General features: G+C 47.3%; 2 protein-coding genes and 1 long non-coding RNA gene across 5 annotated transcripts in view; 1 reads left to right on the top strand and 2 right to left on the bottom strand.

Annotated features, from left to right (window-relative positions):
• Positions 1 to 5,126, bottom strand: part of OXSR1 (oxidative stress responsive kinase 1) — an 88,910-nt gene extending 83,784 nt beyond the window's left edge. Inside the window, exon 1 of one of the 3 annotated variants that reach the window (XR_014849654.1) lies at positions 4,874 to 5,126. Coding sequence is in view for 2 of the 3 variants with exons in the window: in XM_085050182.1 (XP_084906308.1) it covers positions 4,874 to 4,943 (70 nt within the window). In the remaining variant the exon portion in view is untranslated. The remainder of the gene's footprint in view (positions 1 to 4,873) is intronic. The other 2 variants (XM_085050182.1, XM_085050183.1) reach the window with 2 other exon arrangements.
• Positions 5,127 to 5,169: 43 nt separating this feature from the next.
• On the top strand, positions 5,170 to 14,924 carry LOC146440741 (uncharacterized). The gene is made up of 3 exons (XR_014849655.1): positions 5,170 to 5,305; positions 9,721 to 11,714; positions 14,501 to 14,924. It is a non-coding gene; the product is annotated as an uncharacterized LOC146440741 (long non-coding RNA).
• A 50-nt stretch (positions 14,925 to 14,974) lies between these two features.
• On the bottom strand, positions 14,975 to 25,937 carry MYD88 (MYD88 innate immune signal transduction adaptor). The gene is made up of 5 exons (XM_085050184.1): positions 25,536 to 25,937; positions 22,025 to 22,156; positions 20,219 to 20,399; positions 19,581 to 19,672; positions 14,975 to 17,978 (listed from the first exon to the last, which is right to left on the bottom strand). The coding sequence occupies exons 1-5, from the start codon at positions 25,876 to 25,878 to the stop codon at positions 17,824 to 17,826; spliced, it is 903 nt and encodes a 300-aa protein (XP_084906310.1). The 5' UTR covers positions 25,879 to 25,937; the 3' UTR covers positions 14,975 to 17,823.
• Between the last annotated feature and the right edge of the window lie 679 nt (positions 25,938 to 26,616).

Here is a 26,616-nt window from a genome sequence, read left to right as displayed (position 1 = left end):
GGAAGTGTTAAATATTAATCAGTCCAGGTACCAACAGTACTGGAAGCAATTTCTACATAGAAAACAACCCCAGGAAAGCGTGAAGTACTTCCCCATGAAACACCCTCCATGTTAGTTTTTTTCCCTTAATACCCAGATGAGGTGAAAGCAGCAGGATCTGTCTCTGCTCTCCCCTCAAACCAGCAGGCAAGGCTAACAACCACAGATTCTTCCCAGCCAGCCTTCTTGATCACTGCTTGGTTTTGTAAGTCCTCATTCTGCTGCCTTGTGCATTTTATTCTTCTTCCTATCAGGGCACAGACAACAGAAGCACTAAACAAAGGCACACGCACAACCAAATAGCTTATGCTTTCACCTCCCCAGAGGTGAAAAGCGACTCAGTCCAGCTCTAATTCCAGCAGGGCAATGGTAGCAAAGGGCTGAAAGAAACGAGATGTGTCAAGTATCCAAAGAAAGGTAGCAGGGATGCAGGAGTAGCCTGGCTATTCTGCTGCAATCAGGATTGCACAAGATATACTTGTCTACATACAAGCAGCTGAGAAACTGGTACTGAGCATCTCCCGCTTCAATGCCCCAAGCAGACCAAGTACTCTGACCAACCAGTCACGTTTTTTAACTTATGTACATTTGCCCAAAGTTAATTTTATATAAGATTTAACATAGTATGAAACAACCAAGGCTTTTCTACCAACTTTAATGGAAAAAATGAGCACACAAAGCAAGTCTTCAAATGAATTAACCAGCCTGAATACTGGAAATACAGTGTAGGAATCAATTTTGCTCAGCTAAGCTGGGGGGGAGGAGTGGGAATCCACGAGGAAATGCTAAAACAAAACATATGGCACCAAGACTGAATCCTAAACACTCCATTTAGAGCTCTGGCAGTTATATTTTGTACAGCGTAACATTTTTCTTGAATGGGTTTTAAATAATCAGGCATGTGAAACTGGCTGCAGCCAGCACATGGGCACCACAGCAAGCAATGAACACCGTGCTCCCAAAAAAATCCCAACCCCTGAAGTTATCATTGGACAAGAACCTCTCATTCCAGCCTGGTTTTTACATCCAAAGACTCCAATCGCTCCTGGTGCACACCTCGTGGCTGCTCTTTTCCAATGGCAGTGCTTTCTCAGCACATGAGACAACTACACAAGCACCAGATGGATGACCACAGGCATTTTCATAAAATTTGGGAAAGCAGAAATCTTAATTCTAAGAAGTTCCTCTGTACCCACAAAAGAAAACTTCTCTCACACAGGGTTGGGATGAACACTGACAGAAATCGAAATATTCAGCCCCAAAAGATCGACATATTCACAGGCAAAGCTCAACTCCAAAGCTACTCAAACCGCAGTCATTAAAAAAACTAATCATTCCTTAAATGGTGACTTCAATTTTCAATTTAGGCTTGATTTCTGATGGGATAAGAAACTCCCACCACATCTGTTCATGCAGCCTGCGCTGTCCTCATCGCTGCGAAGGAATCTGTCAGGGGAGAGAGGGCACAGGAACAGAGCATGGGAGCACTCCCACCACTAATTTATCTCCTGTTTCTGGCACAGGCTGTTTGCAGCAAAGGGGATGCTCCTAAATCAAACAGCCACAGCCAGCACGGCTCTCGTCTTTCCAAAAAAGTAGCAAAATGAGAATGACCCAGTTCCAACCAAGTTCGCTCCTGCTACCAGTATTTCCAAGAGGAATTGTGAGATCCAGGGGAACCCGCATGTGTGAGTATCTGATCAGCACAAGCAGCATGAGGTCGAATTTTTTCCAGGCTTCAAAAAGAAGACTGTAGTAATTTATATGCAATCCACGCTCAAAAGACCAACCACCTTCACAACCACGACCACAGCACAGACTATATTCTGCTTTTTAGATAAAAACTGCAGTGTCTCCAAAGGCCCTATTCACCTGCAGAACTCTTGTTACTCTAGGGGTGCATTTCACTGAAATGCTTTATAAAGTGCTTCCTCTACCCCACCTCCATTTTATCCTCTTTTAAAATGAAATCAGGTTCTCATCTGATCAAAGTTCCTTGATTCAGTGTATTGGAAGTTATTTAAGCCTAAGGAGGCTACTCAGCAGTTATTAACACTAACTGAGCATAATCAACACGGATATTAATCCATACCTTTATAATGGCATGAGTCATCACCAGTGCTGAGTAATCCTTTTTTATTTATATATAGCATTAGCCAGAATCAGGGGGGCAGTTTTACAGTAGAGGTTCTCTTTGCAGATAGGAAACTTGCTCTTTCTGTTTCGGCAATGAAGTGGATGGAATCATCCATATCCAATAAAAGCCCCATATGGCTATTTTCAGGCAAAACCAGTGCAAATTAAGGAATTAGACTACACATGTATTTCCTTTATTCCATGTGAAAAAACAGCTGAGCTGATAATCTCAAAATTTACTCTAAATTTTAAGAGCAATTTTTTTTTTTTCATCAGGAAACAAGTTAAATCCTTTAAAGGCAGGGGTGCAAGGTTCATCTCTTTCCACACCAGAACGTCTCTTTGTTCCATGCTGAAGGACCTTTACAGATCTACAGTTATAAAGAGAGCTCAAAAAAAAAAAATAAATAAAAAAAACCCAACCAAAACCCCCTTGAGGTTTACAGGAGACATGAAGCAGGAGGCAAGGCAGTCCAGCTCAGTTAACACAGTGACATTTTGTCCCACAAATCATATACGTGCTAGGAAACTTGCGTCACATCTCCATCCAGGCCGCTGGCAGACACACCAGGGTTTGAAATGAGTAAAGGGGGGGTGGGGGACGGGAAAGTTAAAAAGAGAAACCATATGTTTGCAATATACACATCTCAGTGTACACTCCATCACAAGCCAAAATGCCAACACAACCTTTCACTGAGCAGGCGACATCCAGAAACTCAGTCTGCAGAGGGACAGGGAAAAGATACAGAAGAAATTAAACACTTTTTCCAGATTTCTCCCCAAGTTCTGTCAGTTAACATGAGACAACACATCTCTGTGCTCCTAATACTCTGAGACTGTGGGATGTGCGTCTGCAGCAAGTTCTCTCAAGAGCAGAAGTGTATTTACGTTCTCTTTTGTTCCCATCCCACCCTGCTCCCCAGCTACAAAGAGGCATTTGCTCCTATCCTTGATTACTCAGGTCCAAATCCTTGCTTTGTGCCACCACAAAGCACCCCTTTGCAGGCTCTCAAAAGAAAAGGAAGCATTTCCTTCACAGACAAATCCAGTTCTCTTTCCCCAGGAAATGGGCAGCATGTTCTCCCCCTTCCTCCCCACACCTGTATCCCCTGCTCCTCCAAGAGGTTGAAAATCCTCCTCTCCACACTCCACCCCAGGGCACATTTTCCAGAGGAGATTTAAAGGGTTGGTGTGTAGGATTACATCTTCCCTGTCTTTACAGGGAGCTGGTCTCCTTCCTAAAGCACTGAGCAGAGGGAGAGGACAAAGCTTCATCCCACAGAGCAACACGGATTTCCAGAAGGATTTCCCCACTCCACAGCTTTAGTTCCTTTTCAGTTTTAAACAATGCTAAGAATTTAATCTCTTAAAACAGCATTTTTGGTAACTCTCCCACCCTCAACAGAAAACAAGCCTCCCTACGAGGAAGAGATGGAAAGCCTGGGCATGACAGCGCTACGTCATTTAGAAACTTCAAATAAAAGCACTCCGTCAAGATTACTCAAAGAATTAACCTCCTTCCTAAAACCCTTTGGCCGGGAGCCTGCCCTACCACCTCCTGCTTCATTCCGTGCCTCCGGAGGGTGAGATGGCAGGCACCGACCTTAGCGTCACCTGTGGCACCACCTCTGATGTATCACACACTCGCCCTACAGCAATATATCCCTCAAACACACCCCAACAAAATGGTCGAGAGAGCCAATAAATCAGCACAGCGGGAGGCCTTCGGTAACTGGGCAGTTTAACGCCAAGAGAGGGTGAAGAAGGGAAAAAAAAAAAAAAAAATCACTCATGGGGAGAGCAAGGGCTGGGGCCTCGAGCTGAAGACAATGAATGAAAACGCACGGCAGCAGCAAAATCCCAGGATAAAAGGCTCATTCGCCCGTTCTACCAAACCCTCCGTGCAAGGGCCAAAGCAGCGCGGGGCTCCCGAAACTGCTGAGAGGTGTGATCACCCCAAAATGAACGGGGGTGCCCAACAATGAAGAGAGCCCAATCTATAACACCCCACAAGCTCTGGAGCTCACTCCCGCTGAACACCTCACGCCCAGCACACCACAGACCACATCATGGTGGGAATAAAAGCCCCCCAAAGCAGACCCCGTCCCGCTCACCCCGACACGAGGGGACTCAGATCCCGCCCAGAGGAGCCGAGAGAGGGACGAGCCCCTACCACGGAGGTGTCCCCGCGACCACAACCCCCTCCTGGGACCCACATCCCCTTCCGTGGGCCCCACACAGAGGAGGAGGGGCAGCACCCCCAGCAGAAGGGTCCCACAGACCCTCACGCTCCTCAGATTGCCCCGCAGGGCACAGGGACAGAGCCTCTCACATCCTTCGCACATACGTGGCTGGAGAGGGGGAGGAGGTCACACAGCCCCAGTCCGTGACAGGGTGTGTGCGGCAGGACCCCTCCGGTTGAGGGGCACCCAGAGTCTCACAGCCCTCAGAGCGGGGGGACAGACCCTCCGCAGCCGAGGGAACCCCCAGACACTCGCACAGCTCAGCGCGGGGAACAGACACTCGCACACCCTCACGTGGCTGAGGCAGGGGGCAGCCATACAATCCCACTCCTTTGCGGGGTGTGCGATAGAATCCCCTCAGCTCAGGGGCATCGGAGCCCCCCTTCCCTCAGCGGACTCACACCCCCACATACGAGGGGCACCCTGCATCCCCCCAAACCCCGACGACCGCTCACCGATGACCTCCTGCAGCTCGTAGTCATCCTTGTTGATGGACCAGGGCAGCGCGCTGGGCTCCTCGGCCATGGCCGCGCCGCGCCCGCCGCCCTCCGCGCCGCGAGGGGGAGCGTCCCCGAGGGGCGAGGGAGCGGAGAGGAGGCGCTGCGGTGTCCCGGCTGCCCCCGAACCCCGGCCGAGCCCGAGCCCCCTCCTCCTCCGCCTCCTCCTCTCCCGCCGCTACCGCCGGCCCAACTCCGGCCGCCGCCACCTCCTGCACCTGCCCATGCCCGGAGCGCCGCACGTCACCCGCGCGCGCCCCGCCCGCCCGCCACGGCGGGGCGCCGCCCGCCGCCATCTTGAGCGTGGCGTGGCGACTCCCCGTCCGCCGCCACACGGTGGCTACGCCACGGTTCGCTCGGTTATCACCACCGGCCTCGGGGAACGGGCCGGTAAGGGGGATTCCGAAGCGAAAGGCGGAGGAGGAGTGCTTAAGGAAAGGGCGGGGATACCACACACAAGATGGCGGCCGCAAACATCGTCCCCGCCCTCCAGCACAGGGCGGGAGCGGCTGCCGGTTTAAGATGCAGTGAGGGCGTCGATTGGCTGTCCGCTGGCGGTTCCGCCGCCCCTATTGGCCGAGCGGCTGTCAATCATGCGCTGGCCTTTCCCGGGTCCCTGCGCCCGCGGGGTCGGGCCTGATCCTGATCCTGCCGTGAGGGGAGCTGCAGGCTGCGGGCGGCAGCGCCGCTCGGCCCAGGCGCTCCGGGGATGCGCATTCCGTGTTTAAAAATAGCGTCTGGGTGTGGGGGATCTGGTATTCTTGCAGCCCCCTAGGACGGGCAACTCTCCGCGCCACGCTGCGGTTCAGCGTTCGTGGATATGTCCAACACCCTCATGGAGATGTGCTGCACTCTCATCGTGTGGTTTATGGCTCCGCAGCCGGAGCTTTTTTATCTGGATGCATTCGGGAGTACATCTGGTGCGCATTGGGGAAAACAAGTTGGGATTAAAAAGTGGGGAATGCAAGGCTGAGTGGCACCATGGACCCACAAAGGCTGATGTCTTTCTCTAATATATATACATTTAAATTGTTTGTAGTTTAAGGATCTTTTTTTTTTTTTTTTCCTTTCCCCACATGAAAAGAGATGAAACGGCATCTCCCAAGGCAGGACAGTAACCATAAGGAGAACCGAGTTGGATCTCAATATCAGGTTTCATCCTTTGCTGGTCACTGTTCTTGTGGCTTGATGTCAGGCCTTTCCACGGGTCAAAGAACATCAGTTACATGTATTTTTAGTTTATTAGGACAAATTCCTGAGATGCCTCTGGTGAACCAGGCTTTGTGGAGGGCCATTGCCAAAGGCATGTTGTGACCACACTGTTTTCACTTGTGCTCTAATGCAGGACACCAGCTCCTTCCTTCTACTCTTTTTTGTGTCCTACAAAAGCCCCACAGCCCCATCTCACTCCACAGCTCTGTCATACGGCAGAGCCTCCAACTGAAAATCTGTTTGTTTTCCTGCTTGTCTGTGTTAAACATTCCCCTGCTGAGCGATTTTTAATATTTGCTAAATATGCCTTAATTACTGCTCGGAACCATCTCTGTGATCTTTTAACCGTGTTATAAAAGGAGTTTATATAGCAATTAAAAACAGGTTTTACCCCAGAGCAGGCACCCGGGTAGCCAGTGTCGTATTTCTGATAGCTAACAGCATGTTAAAAATGGATCTGAGCCAGGCACCAACAACAAAAAGAGACTTATACACTTAATTTTACCACAGTGGTTTTAAATTCAGAACCATCTTCTGGATTCTCTTATTCTGGGCTGAATATCCTCTCCTTGACAGCAACGCTAAAACTCTTACTGCCTTACACCACTGGGGCAGGGTTAGGTCTACAATGAGCCTTGTTCTTTAAGAATAACCACAGGCTTTGATCAAAATTAAAATTTAAAATGTGCACTGGCAAGACCACCGGCAGCCACGTGAGCATAGTGAGATGAGTGCTACATTTTAGTTTTCCAACTCCGCAATGAAAAATGCATTTCCATATTTTTAAACCCAAATCTCTCATTCACTCATAGACTCTGGGTCTCATAATTTTTGCATTATTTTTTTAAATGAACTCAGCATTTTGAGTCTCTCAAAATTCAGGAGTTGCTGTTGCACTCATTCATTCAGTGGGTTGTTCCAGCCTGAGTCTGATGAGGGATGAAGACATGGAGCTGGATTCCACAAAGCTTTTATTCCTTAGCCAACTTCAGACCTCCAGCACCACCTTCTCTTTCATCCCTTCTGCTCATCCTCTTTTTCCTGATTTGCTGTATTTTGCCTGTCTCGTGTAGGCTGTGAGCTCCTCAGGGCAGAGGCAATGCCTCTATTTATAAAAGAGCTGTGAAGTGGTGCTGCTGAATCAAGTGCTCTGTTGTAATAACAAGAAATTTTAGTGGAAATCTGAAGTGGAAAAGCAGCTTCCTGGTGTATCCACCTCCGCTCTGGACCAGGCTTTAGGGGAGAATGAGAAATGGAAAAACTTCAGATGTCTTTCAGGTGGGAAGGCTGCAACCTGAGGGAAAAAAAAAAAAATCCCAGAGCTGGGTTTCCTGAATTTTTTGACTTCCAGTAAAACACCACGGATCAGGGCAGGCAGGGCCCTCCTCCTCCATTGATTCTGCAGCAGAATGGAGGCTTTCTCCTGACTCCTGCATTTCACTGATATCCTGGGGCTGGTGTTCCACTGCCAAAGCCTTGGCACACCAAACACACAAGGCATGCTCTCACACAAAATGCTCCCCTTCTCGTAAGGCACACGGTTTCCTGCCTTTCTGGGCCAATTACTTATTGTTTCAGTGAAACTTACTGGCACTGTCCAGCTCTTTGCTTGGTTTTTCCATCCATGTAATCTCATAAAACTGATGTTTAATGCACAGGTTGGTGATTCTGATGCTCAGCACACAGACATTGCTGCCTTTAGTGCCTGGAAAGGGTCCTTGATGGTTTTTGGGTTTTATCAGCAGGTCAAGGGAGGTGATTCTGCCCGTCTCCTCTGCTCTGGTGAGACCACACCTGCAGAGCTGCATCCAGCTCCAGGGTCACAGCACAGGAAGGACATGGAGCTGTTGGAGCGAGTCCAGAGGAGGCCACGAAGATGCTGGAGCTCCTCCCCTATGGAGAGTTGGGGTTGTTCAGCCTGGAGGAGGCTCAAGGGAGATCTTATTGGGGCTTTTCAGTGCTTGAAGGTGGCCTGTAATAAAAATGGGAACAAACTTTTTAGCAGGGCCTGTTGCACTAGGGCAAGGAGTAATGACTTTAAACTGAAAGATGGTCAATTTAGATGAGATATCAGAAAGAAGTTTTGTGCAATGAGGGTGGTGAGGCACTGGCACAGGTTGCCCAGAGAGGTGGTAATGCCCCATTCCTGCAAATATTCACGGTCAGGTTGGATGGGGCTCTGAGAAACCTGTTCTACTGGAAGATGTCCCTGATCATTGCAGAGGGGTTGGACTTGGATGGCCTTTAAAGGTCCCTTTCACTGTTTTATCATAACTGTTTTATGATTCTATGATCATCGTCATAACTGTAAACATAAACGAACTTCATTTACACTTGTGTTGTAGAAAACTAATTTAAACTCCAGTTTCTGTACTGAGGCAGATTTCATCTTGCTAGTCACGTAGCCTCTCAGATATATAATTTTCTTCTTAAAGTTTTAGCCAAAGTTGCTCTTTCAGCACAGCCATGCAGAGACATTTGCTGTCACAGTTCAGTGGTGTTCGGGCTGTGGCATTTGTTGCCCTGTTTATGGCTTAAGGCTCTTTAAGGCATCATAAACCTCTGTGTGTAAATGCAGTGGCTCCCAGGGCTGGTACAAACAATGGCAGTTAATGTGCCTGTGGAGCTGCCTGGTACAGGCCTGGGCTGGGGGAAGCCCAACAATGCCTTTTTTATTGCCTTTGGAGCTGGGCAAGCCCCTGTCATTGAGCAGAATGCCTGACCTTGTTCCACTGCAGAATTTGCCCGCTGTTCTCTCTTCATGGAAACACTTCCAGGTTTATTGAAGGGACCTTAGTCTATCAAACTGCAGCTGATTACTTAACTAAGTACAAGGCAGTTTCCTCTCCAACAAACAAAGGCAGGCACTGCACTTGATCTCCAGGGGTTTCTCCTGGCAGCTTTGCTTTGAGTTTGGAGAAATGAGATGAGGACCCTGCAGTGGAGGGAGGAGTAGTGATTTCAAGCCCTCCAACTGAAGCAAGCTTTTAATAATAGTTGTTTTCAAACCACAAGCTAAATTCCAGTCTAAACCACACCGGCAGGTTTTCCTAAGTGATCCCGTGTGCTACCCTGCATCTCCACCCCGTCACTGAGCCATTTTAAATTCAGCTCTGAGGTCACTTTGAAGTCAAGTAGCTGAAGGCCTGGTTTTAACAGGTGAATTCTGGTTCTCACAGGGTGTTTACTGAAACTAGCTTTTGCTCTGCAAACACACTTCTCATCCCAACACCCTGCCTCTCAATAGAAACTCTGCACTGTTCTCTTACTCCCTCCACTGAAAATATCCCCCAGATTTTAAGCTCCAGGAAACAAGCAAAGGGTTTATGACCAAGACAAGTTTTTTTCTTCTTACTCTTTTCTTCTAAGTTTATAATTTTTTTAGTATATAAACTGAAAGCCAGTTAGCCCCTCTCTGTAGCAAATTAAAGCTTTGCAGCCTCTGTCCAATCTAATATAAAATCAATGCTCGGCTTGTGAAATAATTATAATGAGATCTTGATTACTACATACCTGAACCACAGTTTAATTATCAGCCCTTGCTCTGCTCTGGTATACAACAATGCTTTCTTCATACCTCTTTGTCTTTACAGAAGCCAATGAAAGACACTTCACTTGCCTGTACCTCTTTTCACCCTGGGAATGTCACAGCTTCTGAGGACAGAAAGGTTTTCCCACTGGCCTCTTCTGTGGAGTGTAAATCTCCATCATAAAGCATTTTCTAAGCAGCTGACCAGGACAGGGTTGAGAATGCATTTCAGAGCTTTTCCCCTGGTTCTTGAAAGTGCAAAATAAGTTTGCTGCAAGCAGCCAGACCCTGATGGACAAGTGAATACACCTGGCCTGACTCTTCTGCAGCTGATGAAGAGTGGCCAAGGGCTGTTGGTTCTATGATGTAAAGCTTTGTGTGTGTGTTTAAGACCATTTTGACATTTTATTACTCAACAAAACTCTTCTAGAAAAAAAAACTCAGTCTGGACATAACCCCTGACAGGCCCTCAGAAGGAGATTGAAGATCCAGGGACACTTGGAACTTCTCTGCTGCAACAGCAAGTGGCAGGAAGGGTTGGCTACGGCAGGACTGAGCACAGAAAGCAGCTTTTGGAGGTGACACTGCTGCTCCCAGGTGGTACAGCATGACTACTCTCTCAGCTGGGAGTGCTTGGACCCAATTTACAGCTGGGAAACTTTGAAGAAATAAAATAAAACTTCTTTTGTAAAGTCACAGTGAGGTAAGAGGAATTCTCTTAAAAGGCAATGAGAAGAGAAACCCTAGGAATAGAAAGATAGGATTGAATAAGATTTCATTCACTTCTTGCCATCTGGGAATAAAATTTGTGAGGGAATACTGTTCTTATCCTTATAAATGGCCAATATCTTCTCAAACTCAGCAAAGCACAGGCCAGGCAAGGTTTATGGTTCACATTAGCAGATTCTAGTGACATGAGTTTACAATAATGGTCTAATAGTTCAGTATAACAGTGACTCATGGCTTATTACTGTGGCGATAGGAATGTAAAGGGATCTCATTTGAAAAAAAAGATATTTGGATAGTTCACATCCTTTCCTCCCTACTCATGAATTCCTGTGTCATTGACTGCTGGCTGCTAAAAATAGGATCCTTTTTGTGTATCTAAAGGAAAACCTAGAATCAGAGAGACAGTGGGAGGGGACCAAGGTCCTGCCACACAGAGCCTTCAGGAAATACTTGTAACGAAAGCCCTCTGAGAGTGCAGGAATGTTTTCAAAAGATGGGAACAATCTAAAGAAGGTATTTTGGAAAGAAGAAGGAGAGGAATTAATGAATCACAGCAGTTCCCAGCTTTGGTTTTTTGCACCATAGGGGTGGGAGGTACAGGACCAAGCTGCAGCTTTGTCTTAGAGGAGCTGCTCCACTTCAGCAGCAGGAAGCTCCAGGGAACAGCCCCTGTGGGCTGATGAGGAGCCAGAGAGGAGCCACAAGAGGAGACTCACTAGGAGTTATTTGAAGTTATACAAGTCTCTTAAGGACAGCAGCAGGAAAAAGGATCTGGGAAGACATGAGTAAGGTATCTGCAAACGAAATGGATTATCACCACCACCCCTTCGAAAAAGAAAAAAAACCCACATGGCACCTCAGAAACAAACCGCTGAAGTGTGAAATCATGCGGCAGGGAAAGCTGTCACAGAGAATCAGAAATTGATTTAATAGACACAAATTGACTGCTGCATAATTTGTGCAGATTGCTGCTGGCTGAGAGGGAGAGAGATCCACAGCTCTGGAGAGCTGAGCGCAGGCACCGTCTGGCAAAAGGTGTAGAAAGCAAAATTTCATTGTTGGTAATTGTACGTGTACTGAATGCTTCCTCTTCAGTAGGGAACAATTAAAATCGATGGCAGGATGCAAGGTAACAAAAGGAAATGACTGATCAATATGCATGTCTTGGAGCTGAAGACAAGCCCATCTGCCAAGAGCAGCATGCTGATGAGGCAAGATTCTGAGAGAGAACCTGAAAAGCTTCCACTTCTGATGCTCAAAAACACAGTGCAGCTGAGCAGATGCCAGGTGCAGTGCTAGGAGAGGTGAAGGCACCAAGGAGACTAGAGAGTAACTGTTAGAAAAAATCAGGGAATATTAATTTTAAGACAGAATAGCTTTAAAATAAAAAATGTGGTGCTTCTCTTTGCTTTTCTAAAGATCTCTAAAGCCCTTTACTGATATTGAAAAATTATGGTCTTTGCATACCTGTGTAAGGTTCTAGAGATGCTGAGACAGTGATACTTTAAAGGCCAATGTTAAATTTATTCCTCAGCTCAAAGCACTTGAAATCTTGCTTCCCTGTATATTTCACTGGGGGGTTTCTGCCAAGTGCTGCCAAAAATCAAACTCTAAATCTTCTATGATTCAGTAGTTTTCAATCAGTCACCCAGATTTTTGAAAAGTTTTGAAAATGTTGCTGTAAAGCTGACTGCAGAGTCTGCCATAGCTCTAGTGGGACAGGGAAGGGCCCATGGAACTCCAGGTTTGTTTTCCCAGTTTTTTCACTCCCAAGTGGTATTTGTTTCTGAGGCAATAGCCCAGAGACTGGCACATGAGCAGTTAAACACCTCAGGTCTTGCAGCTCATACATCTCATTCTGCTGACATAGACAGAAGGTGGACACAGCTGAAGATCAGAGCCAAAAAAATGCTGCAAAAACTTTGTGAAAGTTCACTTCATTGTAACCCCACATTTGCCTGAACATATCCCCCATGAGCTCCTGACTAGCATCCTAAACAGTGGATAAATACCTATTTTATCACCTCATGACTTTGATTTCATTAACAGACCAGAGAAGATTGGTAGCATTGAGCCCCCACGTTCTCACTGGTATTGGAGCAAGGGTTCTCCTCCACCTGGTCCTGCACCGTGTCACCCACCGCCTCCTCCAAAGAGCCCTCCTGCTCCCTTGGCACAGGTGAAGGAGCAGCCACTTCCCTTAGGAGCCAGCAGGACCCACTGCATCTTTCCCTGGAGGCTGGCACTCTGCTGGGCATGCTGCTCTGCTCTTTCCCTGCGGGAATGCACAGAAGGACTCAGAGCTGTGCAAAATCTGTCCAGTCTGTGGAGAGTTTGGATGCTTGGCTGTTGAGGAAATGCTGGTATGTTCCTCCCAGTGCCTCTGTGCCCCAGCCATCTGCCACCTGCCTCCTCACTGGGAGTTTTCCACTGGGAAGGGGAGGCTTGGAAGCACAGGGTGGAACAGCTGTGCTGTCCTTGGGCTCAGCTGGACACACTGCACATTGCTCTCCAAGGCAGTGGGAAGGTGTGTGAAAACAGGAGGAGGAAAAGGTTCCAAGCAACCTTTTGCAGAGAGCCATAGTTAAGTGTTTCATGAACTACACAGATAGGTTCATTCCCTCCTTCCAGTCCAACCCCACCAAAACCCACCCTACACAAGGCTAGGGGAAATCAAAGCCCCTCTGCTGGCTGCCAGGCAGGAGAAACTCCGTGTGCAGTTGATGCAACCTTCATGTTCTGAACTGCAGGGATGCATCCCCTGCCTTTTTGGAAACCATCTCTCCAGCTGAAATTGGAGGATCAGGCTGTCTGGTGGGCAGGGACAGCCCCAACCTCTGCCATGGCATGAGCAGCTTTATCAGTGGGAATGGGAGGAGGAAAAGGTGCTGCAAAACTGGGCTCTGCTGCAGAACAGAAAATGCATTGTCTGTAAATCAGACTTTGGAACAGCTTAAGACTTAAACACAGCTTCAATTAATTAAACTTTTGCAGAGCAGCACAGCCCCAGAGTGAATACAACACTATTCAGTCCCCTGATTGCAGATTTTGTTGCAAAATAAACAAGTTTTTCCAGGGCTGGGCTTGATAGTGCTGATCAAGAGGCTGGGTTGGGTTCAAAGTCATCTCAAAGTCCTAGTGGGGATACGAAAATGGCTGTAACACCTAGAGAAAATTACCTTTAGCGAAATATTTGTACACAGCACATGTTGTAAAGCCCAAATGGTCTGACAGAGGTGCTTTAATAAGCTCTATGAGCATGTTTCCCAGCAGTGTGAACCTTGTGGGGTTTGTTTTTTATTGCCTTATTAAAATCTGTTTCCAGGATGCTCAAATAACACTTTTACAGCTATTTTTTATGCATAATTATACTTTCTTCCCTATGCATAATTATACTTTCTTCCCTATGCTAATTTTATTCCTGTAAATGTGCCCTCTGGACCAAGCAGTGCCTCCATCATGGTAACACAACTCTTTTCACATTGGTGAAAATGAAGGATGGAATTTGATCCATCAAGGTCAATACTTCACACCTCACCTTCCTTCTCTGAAGCTGAGAACATTCTGCAGCAGTTTCCAAATGTCACCAAGTAAATGCTGTCCCTTCTGTAAATGAGGAAATGGCACCAACATTTCTGCACCAAAAGGAAACAGAGGATTGGGAATATTTCTTCAGCACAAGGGGAATGACAGCTGGGAAAAAAAACATTGCAGCTGGACCCCCTGACCCCACCTGATTCAGTTACACTTTTGCTCAAATATGGGCAATAATCATTAACTGCTCCAAACCACAGAACAGGGGAGTGTGTAAAGCTGCACTGGGAGTGATGGGATGCCAGCACTTCCAGGGAATGGGACTCTCCCAGCAGGCTGCTCCTGCCAGCAGTTTCCATCTAGAATAATGTATCCAGGGATGGTTTCCATACTGCTGTCCATATGTTCATAGTAGCCATAGCAGAGACACGACTTCATATGCTTTATAGGGAATGTGGCCCTGCAAGTGGCTTAGGGTATGGCCCCTCCCATTGGGAAGAGCAGCTTGGCCTTGACCTCCAGGAATTCCTTCCAACCAACACTTCCGTGATTCAGTGATCCTTTGTCTTTTCCTGTGGCAGGGCCTTGGCCTGACAGCTGCTGGGTTTGTAAGTTATTTCCCTGGCTTGGACCAGCTCCGAGCAAAAGGAAATAAAGCTGGCAGAATCCCCCGGATCGCTGTGCTGTAATAATCCCTGCTGGGGCCTCCAGAAAGGGTGTGGAACAGGAGCAGCATCCCAGCAGAGCCCTGGCTCCATATCCTGCAGCCTGATGGGCACCAGGGCTGAAGAAATCCAGGATGGCAACACAGATCACAAAACAAAAAATGAGACCTGGAGAGGAACCACATGTCTGAAGTACAATTCCTTGATAAACTTTCCTCTTGGCATGACATAACTCTATTTTTCTCTCTCCCAGGCACAGCCAACCACCCCCTCTGATGAAGCTATTAAGCCAAAATATGAAAATAAAATAAAGAACTATTCCATATCATTCCTCATTTCATTTTAGACACAGTTTGATTCTTCAGTGCCCATAAAGCACATTCAGCCTGCTGGGCTTTCATTCTTTATTTTAAAATGTTTTCACAAGTAGCAAAAGTTTGTATTTTTGAGGAGAAAAACACGAAAATGGTCTATTTTCAGAATAGCTATAAACATGGATGCTTTCCCCCTTTGTATCAGGACACAAAATTAATATAAATATATATGTCTGTATATAAAAATAAATGATTTGGCACTAACAGATTCAACTAAGACAATTTCAGTGAGGGACAGAGACAAAATAGAAAAAAACTTGTAGCATCACAATTTTATAAATCCCTTTTTTAAAGGTGTTCCAAAATTTTGACCTTCCACTGAGCGTGAAAGAGGGGAGAACTCCAAATGCCACTGAAATGGGCAAATGGTTCACAACAACTATATTTTGCATCATTCATGATGTCACACCTCAAGTAACTGTGACAAGGCAGATATGAAAGTGTCAGAAGTGCATAAACTCTGGGGTTTACATAGGATGCATATTTAAAGCATATTTTATGTTTTAGGGCTGTTACCTCACTTTACCCCAAAATAATTATTTTAGCCTGTAAGATAAATTGTAATAAAGCAACAGCCCCACAGCTGTAAGACCTTCCCAGCATCCAAGCCAAGCAGAGAGAAGGGCAAGGACACCACAAGCAGGGTGGTAACAAGACCCCAACATCTTTCACCACTGAGTTGAATATGGCATTTATCTATTGGAAGTCAGAACATTTAGAAATTCAGCTCCTCTTCTGCTTTCCCTTCCAGAACCAGCACTTTCCCAGCTGAGTGATCACCAAATCATCTATTACAAACATCATCATTTTTCCTGCTGTTATTTTCCCCTCATTCACAAGACACCAAGTCCCAAACCATCAGGACTCAAAAGATATCGCATGAGGCTCAAGCTGCCAAAATTCTCCCTGGTTTAGGTATAGCCTCCTCAGAAGGGGAGCAAAAGGCAGAGGGGGAGAACCCACTTGTCTTTATTCCGTGCCAGGCAGAGGTCAGTGCCCAAATCCCAGAACTCTCCATCCCACCCACATTCCCTCCCAGGAATGAGCCATGGGCCATGGCCTCCCTCTAGCGTCCACAGCAAGGGCTCCTCTGCCTCAGCTCCCCCTGAACAGCCACCAGAGCCCTTCCAGCTCTCCAGGCAGGAGGAATCTGGTTCTGTCCTGCGAGTAATGACCCATAATTGATGTTTATAGACTCTCCAGAGTATGAGAATTCACCGAGCCCCCGGAGCGCCTGGGGATCAAGCAGCCTCCTGAAGCTCTTCTATAATTAACATTTAACGATTATGCAAAAAGCCCGAGGCAAGCAGCTGTCTCCACTTCTGCAGGAGAGGCCTGAGGGCAATAGGACATGAAGACAATCTATTCAGAAGCCCCTCATCAACTTAGCTTTCCTCCTCCCGTGCCCACAGACTTCTCACTTGTTCTAGCAAGACAGGAAGGTGCAAATGTCACCTTGGCACGACGGCAGCAGTTATTTTTGTAGGAGAAACACCCAGCTCGTGGGTCTATCCAAAAATGGCTCCTGCTGCCAACGTGATGTGTGTGAATGAGCTTCACCATGCTCAGGTCAAGGGCTGCTGCTGTCAGCTGGGAGGAACCAGCAGCAGCACCTGGGCAGGATTTGGCAGCATCCCTGGTAAGGGATCATTCACTGACAGGAAGAGGTAGGAGCACATTTCTGTCTGTGCCTCAGCCCTGGTAATGCTTTAAAACAAAGCTAAAACTGAAAAAAAATCACATCCAGATGCAACCTTAAAAATGTAAACTAGTAAAACATTAAGCTCTAAAATCAACATGAGTCAGTGGCTGAAGTAATGAACAAAGGGGCAGAGTTCAAGCAACTGTGGACACATAAGCGAGATTCCTCTCTTCCCCAATTTAAAAAGTAAATATTTACGGTAAATCTGTTTAATACACCAACGGATCGCTTTAAACACTCCTTTGGGCAGAACTCCTGACCTCCACCCTGGAGCACTGATGAGATCCTCTCTAGTCACGGGCAGGATTCAAGGCCAAGTCTAACAAGCAGAGCAGTCTCGACATTGCTCCGAGCCTTAGTCACAGAAATACAGTAATTATTGTGGCAGTTAATTAAATTAGGCTCTTTCCTATTAATATAACATTGCCTCCATAATTTAAATAGCCCAAATGTCAATTTAATACACTCCTTATCCAGTATTTAGCCCTGTGCCTTTGAGGCATCCCAAAATCTGCTGTGTTTTGGAAGGCTTTTAAAGGTGAAAGGATTTGAAATCTGGACCCTCTGAGGTGCAGATCTTGGTCAAGTCAATGAGCAACAGCAGCCCCTGCTTTGTGTAGTAAGGACTGTCACTGAAAAGATGTATTTTAAGACTGAATTTCTCCTGAAGGAGAAGTAAAGATTTAGCAATATCTGGGAATATTAAATGCTGGTATAAAGTCACTGAATCAAATGCGACCTAAATAGAGATAGACCATGGTAAAATTCCAACCAAGCCTCAATGTTACTGTAGCTTTTAAAACATTGGTAAAGCCTGCAGTTTGAGGCTCTGAGGTCTTGCTAATGCTTACAACAGACACTTGCTAATGCTTCCTGTGTCAGACACTCTTTAAATGTGTATTTTCAGTACTTTTAGTGAAAGTGCTTACTCCACAAATGCTGGATGCTGCTGCTCACTGACTTAACCCGTAACACCCACACAGTTGCTTTATTTCCCCTCTGAGTTGGGAAGAAGTGCTGGAGAAAGTTCTTTGTTCCCAGTTGCAGGCTCCAAGCAAGGATCCAGGTTCTGAAGTGGTGGAAGACCCTGTGTCAATGACACCCCTGCTCCGAAGGCACAGCCAGGACAGCTTACAAGAGCACCCAGCTCTCGGGACTTTGCATCAGGGCAGCATGAGGGATTTTGCCAGTCTCGTCCAGAACCATTTTTTGGTGCAAGGGTTGGTGTAGTCACAAATGGTAATGAACCGTAAGATACTTGGGAACTCGTTCTTCATGGATTTGTACTTGACTGGAATCAGTCGTTTGTGACGAGCTCCTGAAAGACAGGTCACACAGGCAGAGGGTTACAGAGAGCCACAGGCAGATCCTGCAGCCATTCCCTCCCCACCACAACACACACATCACATGATCCAGGTTTGCTCCTGATTGTGCATCATCTCATTATACTGCAACCAGCTCTCACCCTGGAGAACAAGTGTCTGAATCCTGATTAACTCAGGCTGCAGATGTTCCCAGATGAATCTCCCTGCTAACATGAACTGCTGTTTTTGAGACATCATGAGATGAGAACACCCTCCCTGTGACTGCTGCTGTTTGAAGGAGCAGCTCTTCTACAGAGGAATTCCTCCCCTTGTAGTGCTCCACAGGGACACCTGCCACCACCTGCACTGTGCCCAGCACAAGTGACAACACCGAGACCAGGAAGAGGCAAATAACCAAGATTTCATAACTGCAGCAGATGCTGGAGTAATCCATGGAGCTCCCAGAACCTGCCACCAAACCCTTCTGTGTATTAGGAACACCCCACACAAACAGGTAACACTGTGACTTCTCCAAGCCTGTGTTCCACCCGTGTTCTCACCGGCAGAGCTCAGGTCATCCCATGCAGATGAACTTCTTTTCCTGTTCTAATGGAACATGTGATGCCCACAGAAACTGGTGAGGAATTAAAAGGACCTTTCTACAAATCTTGATGACTGGGGGCTGATACAATGTCCCGGGGTTGTTCAATGGATTAACTGATATCATAAAAATTCAGTGTGTCAAGGAATATGAAGTGAATTCCTGACTCTACCACTGGCTGCCAGTCTGACCTCTGGCATGTCATTTGTACTATCATGTCAGATACCTCATCTAGAATAGAGACTCTACATCGAGAAACTCTTCCCAGTTCTACATATGCTCTATACTATTAGGCTGCAACTTACTCCCCAGCAACATAGACAACTGTAGAACAACTAGTGGCTAAAGAAAAGCAATCACAACACACCCGGCAGAAGTAAATTGGTGGCTTTTCAATTCAGGACAAAATATGTGAAAAATTTCCCAACCTAAATTGAACATTCATTCTATTATTTTGTTTACCTGTCTGCAATACTCAAGGATCTCTATAAGAGTCATAGAATAGAATGGTTTGGGTTGGAAGGGGCCTTAAAGATCATGGAGTTCCAACCCCCCTGCTATGGGCAGGGACACCTTCCACTAGACCAGGTTGCTCAGAGCCCCACCCAGCCTGGCCTTGAAATCTGCACGTTCATTTCCTGCCACCTTTTTCCCAGCTTTACTCACATCCTGGCTTTATTATACTACTTGTCTCTTTAGCAGCAAATTTTCCTGTATGGATCTGGAAGCCTTTCACAAGCCTGGCATGCAGCTCTGACATTTCTGGAGCAGGCAGCATTATCCCACTGACAGCTGGAGCAGTGCAGCCCAGGCAGCTTCTTGCTCACAGCCATGTGAGGCAGGTCAACAGCAGGGCAAAGCACTGAGCCCAAGCCCGTGCCTGCACTATCAAATTATGAAGCCCCTGTTAGTTCCAGTGGTACAGTGCCCATTGACCTCATCTGGAGCTTTAGATATCACTGTAATAACAATAAAATCACATGCAATTGTAAATGGGACATTAGTGCGATCTTACCTGGGGAAAGGCTAAGAGCAAATTTGGTCTGGAAATCACATTCATCGCTTTCCAGGTAGTCATCTGAAACGACAACCACCATCCTCCGACACCTGGAGGTGAAGCAGGGGAGAAAAAAAATAATAAAATATCAAAGGAGATGGTTCTCATTCCCACAAACAGAAGTGTGTACTGCTCTGAATTGCTCCAGTGGAGAAGGAGCTGGCTGTGCTCCAGCAGGAATTAACTGCAGAGCAGGAACAAGTGACAGACACACAGCAATGTTACACACAAAAGCCTGATTACAAATACACACTCATATACCAAAAAATGAGGCAATAGCAAAGTCCAGACTATCTGTGCAACCTTTCTGTGATCCTGTGCCCATATATGAAACATAAGGCCAAGAAAAGTGATCAAAAAGTGATTGAACATAAGTACCATCACCACAATGGCACCTCCCTTGTGAACACAATGAAGCGACACATTGGGGAATGCTTGAGTCGTCCTTCCTGAGCCAAGAGCATAAAACAAACCCCATGAAGCTGTTCTTGTGGGTTTTTGCTGTTTCACAGGCACCCCGCTGCAGACATCACTGTAAAATGAATGTAATGTTGCACTACACTCACAGCTGGCCCCAACAGCCACGGTTCACTTACCTCCTCTCTATAAGCTCTCCACTGATGGACCACACACAGGTTCCTGGCAAGACATCCCGATCAAATACACACAGCTTCAGTTTGAACTCTGTTTGCTCCAGCTCCCTGATCATCTCCTGGACAAACTGAAGGTCCTTCTGACAGTAGCAGATGAAGGCATCAAATATCTCTGTTCCGCTCCCTGAAACCATTAAAAATGTAGTTGTCATCTTCTACTATAAATGAAGATCATTCCTGTAGTGAACTTTCAGGAGCTCCCACAGACTTCAACTCAGAATGAGGAGTCTGACAGAAAAGCTCTGGCCAAACTTGCAAAGGTAATTTAGCATTTTATTAGATGAGCTGCCCTTCAGCCCACACTCCTGTCCTTAACAAGGCTGGCAGGAGCTAGCACACATCAGTGTCCTGACTGCTTTCACTGGCCAGGCTGGTCACATACACCCACATTGGCTGGCAGGGGTCAGGGAAAGGGAGCTGAGATGCAGACAGGCAAAATCTGTGGAGGTAATAACATCCAGCCACAGGGAGTCTGGGAAGAGCTGGAGGGAGCAGAACATCCCAGAGGATGCAACTCAGAGCCCTGAAGCTCTGGGATTTCACTGAGAGTTTCACATCTAAAATATCCTCATGGCTCCAGGGTCCTTTTTCTCAAGTTCAGGTCACAGAGATTCAGCCTTCCCAACCAAAACATTTGCTCATCCAGCAATGTCCTGCCATCTGCTGTCCATGGAGCTATGGGGTGAGCCTTGAAATTTGGAATCTTTCATTTTCATGGCTAAGATGTCTAACCTGGATACCTGGAGTCATACCCTAATGGGCCTGTTTTCCAATTACATTAATGGCTGGCAGCTCTTGTTTATTTAGCAGTTATACAAATATTAAAGTGCTGCATTTTAAGGGCAATGTCTCCCATAATTAAGTGCCTTAATACTGCTGGATAGTTTCCAACTGTGTTATTTTTTTTCCATATCAATGTCACTACAGATATATTCAATTTTTTATGCAAGTTAAAGCCTACCACAGTGAAAAAATAGGTCAGGCTCTAAAAGCTGCTGAGGAAAGTATCAACCCAGCAGGCAAATCGAGCCCAAGAAGCATCCAGTGAAGCAGAAGGGGAATGTCTGCCAGGTCAGTCAAACTGAGGGTACTGCTGCAGGGGCACAGCGTTAACTTGGGGGTCACATCAGGCAAAGCTGCTGTGTACAAACACCAGAATATTGGCCTGTGGACATTTGGGGATGGTTAGTGATGTCCACACATGCAGCAAAGGTGGCCACCCAAGGTCAGACTAGCCAGCACACACGTGTGCACTCTGGCTGCACATGCAGAGCTGCACACACAGCAGTGCACACACACAGAACTTGTTTCCTCTCTCCACCCACTTCACCCCAGCCCTACTTCAAACCTACTTCCTTTCCATTCAAGGTGGTGCCACCTGCCAAAGACAGGGCAGGGAAATCACCTCTGACATCCTTCCCCCTGGGCTCCAACCCCCTGAGCTTTCAGCAGCTGCTGCTCTGGGCCAGGCTTGGCTAAGGGACATATTTCTGGGAAGTCACCTCCCATGGGTGTCCAGTGGCTCTGTGCCAGCCTGTTCCTGGGTACAGTGCTCCTCAGGGTTTCTTTCCCTCTCTGCTCTAAGAAACAGGAAAAATGAAGATGCCCAGTGACCGTCAGCCCAAGCATTCTGATCTGTATTGTGAAAAGTTGTGGGAATAATGAAAGCAAACAGGTTTTCCACACTTCCCATGGGGAAGGTGATTCCACCATGGGGTATCAGGCAGCAATGGAAGTGCAGGTTCTCACCATATGGATCATCCCTGATGGTGATGCCCATCAGTTCTGACGTCTTCGGCACGCTGCTGTCCACTGCTGGCACTTGGAGAGGCTGGTTGGCCTCTTCCTGCTTCCTCTGCAAGTACTTCTTACAGTCCTCCTCTGCAAAAACACACAACCAGGGCAAGAGGCTCCTGTGACATGGGTTTACACTGCTGGACTTCATCAAAACAGGAATAGCTACTCCATGGATCAGGGATGTTAGAGGGAAACCTCCTGTCTGATTTTTTGCTATGTAGAATTTCTCTCACCTCTTTCTAAACCTCTTGATGCTGCCTCCACCACCTCCTCTAGCAACTAATTCCTGGACAGTGATGGACACAGTTCTATTATAAACAGACTTGGTTTAAAAATAAATTATAAATCTAAATGTGAAGTCCTTGGAGAAATGACAAGAAACTCTGCAGCCTCTGCTACTCTGCAATTACAGAAGAACTGAAAGTAAAAGGAGATTTGAAAACAGGAATTAAGAAAAAAGATGAAACCCCTTAGAGCCTTTGCTTTTACTTAAGATTAAAAAAAAACAAAACCAACAAGTGTTAATCAGGAAGGTACCAATCACTCAGAAGGTTCTGCTGGCACAGCTCACAGGTCCAACAGCAGAGTAAAGGATCCCTTAGAAGTGCAGGAGGAAGGTGGGAGCCCAGTGAGTCCTCCTGTAGCACAACCTGGCATGAGCAGGTCTGCAGCAGGCACAGCTTGAGCCCCCATCCCCTGCTTCTATCTCAGCTTTGCATCTCATTACTGGATTATCTCCAATCTAATAAGGCTCAGATCTGATCAAAGCTTTTCCTGAGGTGGAGCCATTCCCAATCTGCCTTCCTCCTCCCCAGTCCTGCAGAGGGAAGAATCAGCCACATTCTTTACCAGCCAGAAGGTTCAGATTTCAGGTATTTCCTCAGTAAAGCCCTAACTCAGGTCCCACCTCTCTGCCAGCTGCCTGTTGTGTGAGGTGTGTCAGCTAAGTCAGTGTCTTTGAAATCATGATTAAAGTTACTTTGAAGTTGCCAATGGGTTCAGCAGTCCCAGAGGAAGGGCTGGCACATAGCCACCACTTATGTGTGCCTTGATTCCCTTGGGAGCCAGGTTCCCAATCAAAAACACTGCTGAATAGGCAAGAAAATGCAATTACCTAACAGCATTGTATAGTGCTCAATATAGAAGTGTTAATTTTCAGTGTTTTCGCTCCAAGTCTTCTCTCCTTGCCTCTGATTTAGAATGGATCAGTCCCCAGCTGGAAACAGCACCTGATTGTACAGGTTAATGGGAGTGAACAAGGATCAGGGATGATCTTGGGACCATAAAGGATGCTAAACAACACAACCAAGTCCCAATAAACTCCTCCAAGCTAAGTTGTCCTGCTCCACCAAGCACCTAACTAGGCTTTACATTCTTCTGGCAGTCAAACAAATTCCCAAGGAATTGGAAATAAAAGAATAGAAACATAAAATCTAAAGTGCAAAATGAGTAGCATGGTGAGAACACAGAGAAAACAGACCCAGTAACTGTCACCCAAGAAAGAAGCACTTTTGTTACAGGTCAGGGAAGAAAGAAAAATCATTGAGTTTCAGCAGGAAAGAGCATAAATGTATCAAAGCAAAAAGTTTCACATGCCTAAAGATGATTCCACAGCAAAATAAACTGCTGAGGAGGATCACATATATATATATATATACACATATACATATACATATACATATATATGTATGTATATAAAACCTATCTTTTAGGTATAATGTACAATCTGTGTTTATAATCTATCTTTTGGACTATTCACAGTTAAGGAATTTCCTGAGCCACAGACAGTATTTTTGTTGAACAGCCCTTAGTGGGCCTCTCTTCCAAGAATTTACCTGTCTCCTCTGATCAGTGTGACCTAGCTCTGAGCTAGGTCACGAAAACTTGTGATTTTCCTGCAGCCCAGGCTACTCCTGCTCCTGATGGAGTCTATTCCAGATCTTTCCAGAGAAAGCTCATCCACCACACTCCCTTCCAGTGGGACAGGTCTTGAGCTCAGGGCCAGAACCAGCCTAGGTGTTCTCAATGTTTTTGTGAAGCCCCAGATCTTTTGCACAGCTGGAAGCTTCCTCTAATCTGTTAGGAACCTCTGATCAGCAGATCACAAAGCACACTGATGCTTTTGCCTTTCCCAAAACCTGGTCTTCAGACTGTGCCTTTAGATAGGAAGAACCACAGGAGCAAAGGGAAGTCCTCCATTGCTTTTTGGTCAGGCTCTCTACAGAGATGGATTTCTACATCTTCCTTTATCTCCATGAGTAACAGGAAGCAAGATTTATTACTTCCTCATCGCTAACTCAGTAAGCTCTGTTATACAACACAGGCCTCCAGGGAATTCTCTGGCTTTGGAAATCGTTTGACAAAAAATTTCCCACTCTGATGACAGCTGGGTTCCCTCTGAATTTCTCTGATCACAAAGAATACAAAGAGCCCAAAAAGAAAAGGTTATTAGAACACCACGAGGACCTTCCTTCTTCTCACTGACCTATCTCCATTTTTTCAGTTTGTATGGAAATTTTTTTTCCTCAACATTATGCAGTTCCACACATCCCTAATCTCTCTCAGAAAATATCTTTGTATGCCACTATATCCCCACATTGTAATTTTCACACTGGCTGGTGTCAGCACAAGCTGTCTCCTGGCTGACCTGGCCCACAGCATCTTTTGACACCCAGAAACTTTCTTATTGAAGGTTTGGGATAAGATGGGGCTCCAGGTTACTTTGCAGGGCTAATGGTTAGCAGAAACACAGCACATTTCTCTCCTGGAAGCCAGGTGAGACTCCTGGGAATCCTAGAACGGTTTGGCTTGGAAGGAACCTTATAGGTCATCTCATTCCAAGCCCTTGCCATGGCAGGGACACCTTCCACTGTCCCAGGCTGCTCCAAGCCCTGTCCAACCTGGCTTTGGACACTTCAGGGATCCAGGGGCAGCCACAGCTTCTCTGGGCACCCTGTGCCAGAGCCTCCCCACCCTCACAGGGAAGAATTCTAATATATCTAATATAATATCTAATCTAAATCTCTTTTAGTTTAAAACCATTCCCCCTTATCCTATCATGACCTGCCCATGCAACAAGTCCATCTCCCTCTTTTCATAAGCCCCCTTTAGGCCCTGGCAGGGGCTCTAAGGTCTCCCCGGAGCATTCTACATTTCAGGATGAACACCTCCAGCTCTCCCAGCCTATCTCCAGAACAGTGATGCTCCAACCCTCGGAGCATCTTTGCGTCCCTCCCGAGAACACGGAGGATGTCACTCCATACTTCGCAAAGGGCTTTTCTCCTTGTGCGAGAGTTTTCTTTCACATCACTTTCCCGGACAGAGCTGCAAAGATCGACACGAACAGCAAACACCGCCAAGAACATCATCCCCTCCCTCCGCAGGCATCAAGGAAGCAGCACCGAGGGCAGGTTCCCGTGGACTCCCCGGGCTAGCCCAGCTCTCCCCCTTCCCAGCGCCTCACCCACGCTGCCGGCCAGGTCCGTCAGCACATCGTCGCGACCCAAGCGGCGCAGCACATCGAGCAGCTGCCCCACGGTGGCCCCGCCGGGGCAGCGTGCCGGCCATTCGTCCAGCAGCGTGGCCGTGGGGTCGGGCAGCCCCTCCAGCCGCCGGATCTCCAGGAAGCTGCAGCCCAGCGCCTCCGCCAGCGCCGTCCAGTCGGCGGCCGCGGCCGCCCGCGGGTTGAGGTAGAGGCCGAGGCGGCGGCGAACGCCGTAGTTCAGCGCTACCAAGGGCACGGCGTGCAGATCCAGCGGCGGCACCGGGCTGGGGCTGGGAGCAGGGTCCGATGTGGCCGTGGCCATGGCCGTGCCGCGCTCCGAACTTCCCCTTCCCGGCACTTTCGCTTCCCGGCTCGCCCCGCCCTCCACCGCCCCCGCAGGGCTCTCTCTGCCCGCCCGCCCTCCCTCGGCAGCACCGGACGGGCTTGGGTCGGGAGAGTGCGGCCAGGGGAGCGGGGAAGTGATGCTTCCCCCGTGCTCGGCACCGCGAGACCTTGTCCGGGTCTGGGCTCAGTTCAGGAGGGACATTGAGGGGCTGGAGAGGCTCCAGAGAAGGGGATGGAGCTGGGGAAGGGTCTGGAGCACCAGTCCTATGAGGAGCAGTGAGGGAGCTGAGGGGGCTTAGTCTGGAGAGAAGGATGCCCAGGATCACTCTCTAAAACTCCCTGCTTCGTGGTTGTACCCTGGTAGGGATCAGCCTCTTCTCCCAGGCAATAAATGATAGGACACGATGATAGAGTCTTTAACTGTTCCAGGGGAAGCTTAGGTTGGACATGAGGAAGAATTTCTTCACAGAAAGGGTGATTACATTGCAATGGGCTTCCCCACAGAGGTAGTGGAGTCAGTATCCCTAGAGGTGCTTAAGGAAAGACTGGATATGGCACCCAGTTGACTCGGTGGTGTTGGGTCACAGGCTGGGCTCAATGATCTCAGAGGACTTTTCCAACCTAGTTGATTCTGTGATTCTCCTGCTAGGCTTTGTCCAAATGTACCACCCTGCCCTCTGGGGTGGCCCAGACAGGGATCTGTGCTCTGTGTCAG

The sequence above is a fragment of the Lichenostomus cassidix genome, chromosome 2 (genome assembly GCF_008360975.1).
Source record: "Lichenostomus cassidix isolate B80296 chromosome 2, HeHo_3.0, whole genome shotgun sequence".
NCBI classification, from domain to species: Eukaryota; Metazoa; Chordata; class Aves; order Passeriformes; family Meliphagidae; genus Lichenostomus; species Lichenostomus cassidix.
This window is presented reverse-complemented; position numbering and strand designations above follow the sequence as displayed.

What these genes read in the sequence shown, in the direction of transcription:
- MYD88 (XM_085050184.1), bottom strand. Translation starts at nt 25,878, where the DNA reads ATGGCCACGGCCACATCGGACCCTGCTCCCAGCCCCAGCCCGGTGCCG. An exon ending in GGACCTGGCCGGCAGCGTGG is followed by an intron (nt 22,157 to 25,535) that starts GTGAGGCGCTGG and finishes GTGTTTTTGCAG; the next exon opens with AGGAGGACTGTAAGAAGTAC. An exon ending in GGAGAGCTTATAGAGAGGAG is followed by an intron (nt 19,673 to 20,218) that starts GTAAGTGAACCG and finishes CTTCACCTCCAG; the next exon opens with GTGTCGGAGGATGGTGGTTG.